Source organism: Solanum pennellii, chromosome 11, assembly GCF_001406875.1.
Source record: "Solanum pennellii chromosome 11, SPENNV200".
Classification (NCBI taxonomy): Eukaryota; Viridiplantae; Streptophyta; class Magnoliopsida; order Solanales; family Solanaceae; genus Solanum; species Solanum pennellii.
Genome location: NC_028647.1, coordinates 62127789 through 62134309, shown reverse-complemented (window position 1 = coordinate 62134309; position 6521 = coordinate 62127789). Strand labels below are relative to the sequence as shown.

At 35.3% G+C, this 6521-nt stretch overlaps 2 protein-coding genes across 3 annotated transcripts in view; one reads left to right on the top strand and one right to left on the bottom strand.

Moving 5' to 3' along the window:
- Positions 1–2134, top strand: part of LOC107003060 (uncharacterized RNA-binding protein C1827.05c-like) — a 6976-nt gene extending 4842 nt beyond the window's left edge. The window contains exons 7-9 of the mRNA XM_015201304.2: positions 656–725; positions 906–1016; positions 1760–2134. Coding sequence (XP_015056790.1) covers positions 656–725; positions 906–1016; positions 1760–1807 — 229 coding nt within the window. The 3' untranslated portion in view covers positions 1808–2134. The remainder of the gene's footprint in view (positions 1–655; positions 726–905; positions 1017–1759) is intronic.
- A 937-nt stretch (positions 2135–3071) lies between these two features.
- LOC107004930 (aspartic proteinase-like protein 2) overlaps positions 3072–6521 on the bottom strand; it is a 5701-nt gene continuing 2251 nt past the window's right edge. The window contains exons 3-10 of one of the 2 annotated variants that reach the window (XM_015203356.2): positions 6194–6444; positions 5869–6096; positions 4824–4986; positions 4581–4654; positions 4379–4475; positions 4046–4112; positions 3630–3701; positions 3072–3497 (exon numbers count right to left, since the gene is read on the bottom strand). In XM_015203356.2, the coding sequence (XP_015058842.1) occupies positions 3325–3497; positions 3630–3701; positions 4046–4112; positions 4379–4475; positions 4581–4654; positions 4824–4986; positions 5869–6096; positions 6194–6444 (1125 nt within the window). In that variant the 3' untranslated portion in view covers positions 3072–3324. The remainder of the gene's footprint in view (positions 3498–3629; positions 3702–4045; positions 4113–4378; positions 4476–4580; positions 4655–4823; positions 4987–5868; positions 6097–6193; positions 6445–6521) is intronic. The other variant, XM_015203357.1, reaches the window with a different exon arrangement.

The window sequence follows — 6521 nt, the reverse complement described above, 5'->3', positions numbered from 1 at the left end:
GTGTGGGGGGTGGGGGTGGGGGGGCTGATACAATAGTAAGGGACTACTAGTCTGGAATACTGTCACTTCGTATTAAACTGAATCTGCTCCCCTTCCTACTCCTTGCTTAGAGACGGTAATGCCTTGCAAAAGACTATATCAGCTTGCTGAAGTGGTGGGTTGAATTGATGGAAAATAGTCTTTTCTTAACCAAATGCTCTTGGTCTAAGATTCCAAGTGATATATAACTTTTACCAAGAGATGGATACGAGTACTACGGGGTTGAAATGCTTGAAAATTATCAATGGAAAAGACTAACCTGAAATATTCCACCTTCAGAAGCAACCTGATGACAATCAGCAATATTGTGGCTGGGTCAAGTGTAAACAGGGATGTATTTCTAAACTAGGGTCTAGAGAGTTCTCCTTTATGAATAATCCCAATGACGTGTGGTTCCACAATGCCAGTTCTGCTCTATGGAATTTACCATATGTTACATATAATGTTTTATACTATGTATAATTGATGTCATTTTTTTGCAAAGTTTTTGCGCATTATGATTGTGAGTGAGTTTGGCATCGAATAGTCTGATGCATATGTAAGTGGTGTCTTTAAGTTATCGTCTTTTTTTCCTCCTCTTTTTAGGTATGGCTCTAATTTGTATATTTGGTTCTAGGTGGAAAGGTGTGAACCGCTGGTACAAACCGTTGGACTGGGTTAATATTGAAAGGAAGCGTCAGGACAAGGTAGTGTTTGATCTTGTATGCGTGTGATTCAGATATTTACATGATATGCAAAAAATTGAGACATTGCTTTTAGTTATATATGAACTCTCAATCGCTTTTCCATAATGGTGCAAAGTTTGAGATACATGTTTTTTGAACTGATTTAAATGTGAAACTTATGGAGTGATGATAATTATCCAGGAAAGAACATTGGAAGAGCATAATAAGTTGGTTGGAGAAATTCTAAAACGTGACAAAAAGAGGCGAAAGAGGATCGAGGCAGCTGGGATTGATTACGAGTGCCCAGAAATGGTAATAGCAAATGTTCTTTATTACATTTCACATTACTATCTTGTGCTGCAAATTCTACTTATTTATGCATGTTTACTAAACTGGTCTAGGAACTACCTGTTTGCTAATTTGACAATTACTTGGATAGGATTTCCATAACATAAGAAATGACTACTGTTTTTGAGCATGGTATTAAGGAAGGAAATAAGTACCTAACATGTCAATTAGAAGGAAGATCAACACAAGGATGTTACATGCATATGCAGATAATTTCCTAGCCTATCAGAAAATTACAGAACATCCGAATTTAGGATTAGATTTAGATGACAGAATCCATCAAATTGAGGGATTTTCTTGTATAAACTCGAGGGAAAAAACAAGTTCCATGAGAAACATACAACAGTTCAAAGAAGGCATTGTGGTTGACAAATCTGTTCCTAGATTAGCCACATTTGTCAGAACCAAAAAGAGCATTTTAGACATGTGAGAGATAGCAGTACCTGATGAATAATCGGCTTGCGGACAAGTTGGATACGGCCATTAGTTAAAAGAATAGGTTTCCAGACATGTTACTTAGTACATGACAACTCTCTATGTTTTACAACAAAACATTGCATGAGAACTCTTCCGGTCAAAAATGTAGAAACGAGGCCTCTGTTATTCGTCTAGCAGATGAAAAAGAGCAAGACAGTTGCAACACTTCTGGAATTACTCTTAAAGAGAAGCATAAAAGTGATTTTTAACATTTACAATGTGATTTGCAGGTGGGTGCAATTCAGGCTGCACCAAAGAAGATCAGGTTCACGGATTAGATCTTTATAAGTATAGCTCGTGAGCAAAATAGTATCTATGGCGACAAGTTGATTACTATGTGTATGCACGGTGTAACTGAGGATCAGCTGAACTGACAGATGAACGGCCACATTATTTTGCTGCAGAGTAAACTAATGATATTGTCAAAGGCTCGTTTAGCTATCGGTAACTATGGATTTCTTTTATTTTGAAAATTAGAAGAGAAAAAAGTGGTTGTATGACTTAGAAAAGACAAGGAAGAACTTGACAATTTAATCTATTGATTGTATACCGTGAATATATCTATCATCAATTTATTGTAAAGCATTTTGTCATTTGATTTTTGAGTTGAAAAACGATGTTATATAATCAGCTCATGCATCACTACCCAGACTCCAGAGCGTTTATTTTCTTCTATATTTAAAGGGAAAAGGGTCTGATATATCCCTCAACTTTGTCATTTAGAGCTGATATATCCCTTGTTATGAAAGTGGCTCATATATAAACAAATGACTCACATATACCCTTTTCCTCTAACGGAAATGAAAAAAAAATTATTTTAATCTAAACTTTTATTATTTTTTTCTAAAAAATATAATCCCATATGAGTAAATTTAATCCTCATCAAACATATTTTTTTTACTTTTTTTGGTTTCAATGACTAATTTATAATTATTATTTTGATAACCAAATTTATTTATGTTTCACTAATATTCTTGTAAAACTTATTGTAGATGACCAAATTTTTTCTTCGAATACGAAATTAAATTACAATACACATAAAAAAATAATTTAAATTTTTTTCTTTAAACTAAAGAATGAAAGAAAAATATAAAATAAGAATAAGAAACTAAAATAATTATAATAAAAGAAGTCAAAAAATAATTTATATATGAAAAAAATAAAATATACCTTAAACTTTGTTAGAAGAATCATATATACCCCTAAATAATTTTTTTAAAAAAATTAGAAGTAACAAATATAAATTTAAAACTAATTTTTTAACTTCCGTTAAATGAAGGGTATATGTGAGCCATTTTGTAACAGCAGGGGTATATGTGAGCCGTTTGTATAACGGTAAGGGCATATATGAGCCACTTTTATAACGAGGGGTATATCAACTTCAAATAATAAAGTTAAGGGGTATATCAGACAGACCCTTTTCCCATATTTAAATTTAAAGTGTGTGTCCAGGTCAATTTCAAAGAACTTCAAAATATATCCCTTGGTGATAAAAGGCAATTACTTTGACATTAGCCAAAACACTGTTGGCTGAAGAAATTGTTAACAAAATTTTCATTCAAAATCAAATGGTATTGTAATACATGTGTTGAAATCTACTTTACAAGAAATTTAACCACTACATGAGTATACTATTTGTGGAACTAGGATTGTCTGAACAAACAACAGAACTAGGGCTACTACTATAAAAGAAATCTAAATCTTTATCGACCGCGGTAAAATAAATAACTATAGGACAGCGGGCTATACAAAAATGAGAAAGAATTTAACAGTTGACTTCCACAATACCAAACTGTTACAAGAATGAGTAAGTGCCGAAGACTAATGCTTGCAACACGAAAGTTAGAATGACGCTTAGTAGCAGCGTGTAAGGGTCGTTACGTGGTGAACTGTTACCAATCTGTCCTGCATTGACATACTCAGTTTTCCCTCTGCTCGTGGTAGCAGAAACATTAACAGCTTGCGAACCTGATATTTAAATACATTGCACAATGGAACGTGTCTTAGCTTTACTCGACAACTGACTAAAGTTATACTGTATGTAGTATTGATGAGATCTATAAAGTTTGGTCAAAGATTGAATGGAGTTAAATTACTTACAATCGTAGTTTGCCCATCCAATCCGTTGTCCAGCCAGATCGTAAACAATAATCTTGTCTTTTAGAACAAGGTCTGCACAGAAATATAAACATATGAATCAACAAAAAAAAGAGAGAAGATTATGCTTTGTTTGTAAAATGTGAAATATCGAATAGGAATTATGAGTCATGAAATGATCAAATAAAGTACTGGCAAAACCAGGTAAAAAAGAGATCCTGGAGGTGAAACCAATAATGGGCATGAATCAGGTAAAAAATCTACCAGGTGAACTCGTTAACATTAATGCATAGATTCTTCTGGTGCTTAAGTTTTTTCTGTGATAATCCTTTAAAATTACAGGACGTAGACGAATCTGAATTAGAAAGAGATGGTATCATGAGAAACACGAATAAATGAGATCAGATGCAGGGGATTACCTCCTAAAATTGTCAATCCTTGACCCGGAATTTTCTGAAAGCCCATGCACCAGACAGCAGCACCACCCTACAAAAGCATAAACTGTACCGAGTGAAAACTATTTTGATGTTGTAGATTACTTTTCACAACTAGATTCGGGGCACTAAAAGAATTACATCTGATTGGTGAACATATTGGAACAGAATACGTGACAAAGTAATAGGTAGCGACATATGACGAATATCTCATGCTTCATAATGAATAGCTAAACAACAATTGGAAGTAAAGCTTTGAGCAGGTCAACATGCTTAAAATATACTCTTATTAACGACTTTGAAGAAAATTTGACTTACAATGGAGTTTTGCTGTATAAGGTAGTCGTCACCCCTTAATACCATTGTTGCACCACCGGCAAAGTTCAAACTCACCATGGGAAATATATCACCAACGCTGCACAAAAGAAAAAAGTACTAGTCAAAATTTCAGTACAAACCAAACTATACCATCAGGAGAAAATGAGACTGGAAGCTCCAAAGTTCAATTTTTATAGTAAACCTGGAGGTGGTTAGATAACACTGGTTTCCCCTGGCAACAAGAGGGCGCACATTCTGTGAAACAGCCTGACTGACCTGCACGAACAAAAGATTACGAGTTATAAGGAGCATTCACGATGATATAGTTGATACTGCTGAAATGGATTCAAGTGAAGTTTTTCCCGATATTAGTAGATGAACACCGTGAATGATCTAAATCTCAAGTGCAAACAAATCATAAGATCCGTCGAGTAATATAACTTACAGCATTAACAAAAACTTCATAAGCTTCTTCAGCAAGATAAGCCAGAGTTGTTCCGGAATCAACTATGGTTCCCCTGTTGCTTGATGTTTCAAATACTTGTGGACTAATGGCCAATGTCTGCCCATTGAGAGCAATAGTCTCAAGATTCAAGTTGTAATGTGGCCTGGTGAAAGAGAAAAAAAGTGGACACGTAAGTCGGGATATTTGTGAAAAAACAGAGGCAGCTGACAAATGGTCGGTCCAATTCATGTTTATAACCAACCACAAGGAATAAGTACACAACTCAGGTTGTGCATATTTACTTTGGGCCAAAGAATGGGAAAATCAAAGCTCTATTAGCATAGGTTATACATTAAATATACCGTCTGATCACATTTCATTGGAAGCTCGATCAGTTTCAGAAGTCCATATAGTAACGACGATTATAAATTAATCAGGAGCTAGGAGTGCATAATTCAGCTCCCTGGCAAAAGATATATGCATGATTACAGGGAAAACAAAGCTCAAATTACTAACAACGTAAAAATACCAAATATATCCCCACCTAAATTGTTAAGCAAATCTTCTACTACCCAGCATCAATTATTTAAATTTTTACATCCCCATTTTGCCTTTAATGATATGCTCTAACAAGAACCGACATGGCTTATCGTATACTCCACTAGACACAAAAAAGTACTTTTATACTAAGGGACCTTTTTGTAGTTCCGCCAAACAAATTGGGCCGAAGTAAATTTTTTCTTAAAAATAACTATCAGATCTCAAATTCAATAACTGCACATATAAATCAAAGAAAAGAAACTTCACATAAAGATATACGGGTAAGAGAACTTATTAGCCAAATGTCTAACTTCTGCTGCTTCTCTTTTTATCATCTTAGATGAGATTTAATTAAAGGACTACCAATAATACCTTTACTATGCCAATATTTGGCGCAGTTCAGATAGCTTTGCAAGAAATTTTCGGAAAGAAAAACTGGAAGCAGTCACGAACACCAAGAAAAGAAATGAAGTTACGCAAGCTCGCCATGAAAAAGATAACATACTGTGATGGGACAAGTGGAGTGTAAACTAAATTTGGCTCCACAATCTGACCTAGCACCAAGATACCACCCCCGCCATTACTTCCTTTCAAGCAATGGGAAAACACATTCGGGGTCACTCCTTGGGAGGAAAGTTGTGCAATAACCGACAAGCCCTGCTGCCCGAATCCAAAGATCCCATCAATTGCTCTGTCGGGTTTAGTTAAGTCACCTGTCTGTGATGTGCTACATCTGTGTCATAAAATCCAAAAGACAATAAGGTTAAATACTTACACGTAACGGAAGTAACATATGATATCTCAAACAATTAAGATGAATTATAGCTCACCCGAAAACAACAGGAGCAGACGAGTTTGTCGTCAAAGAATTCCCCACGATTGTATCAAAATGCATTAAATCTGCTACATAATAACCTGATGTCCCACTGCCATCACCATATTGGAACGTATAACCGCACTGATTTCGGGTAGAACACCCAGAGTCAGAAGATTGTTCTCCAAGAGCACATCTTTGGTCTGAACATGAGATCGGTCGAGCTGTTGATGAGCTTGATGGATCAAAGAATTCTAGCTGAATCTGCTATGAAAATCAAATTTTAATCAAGCGCTCTATTATTACAACTGTATGCTCAAAATCAAAATCCCCCCCCCCCCCCC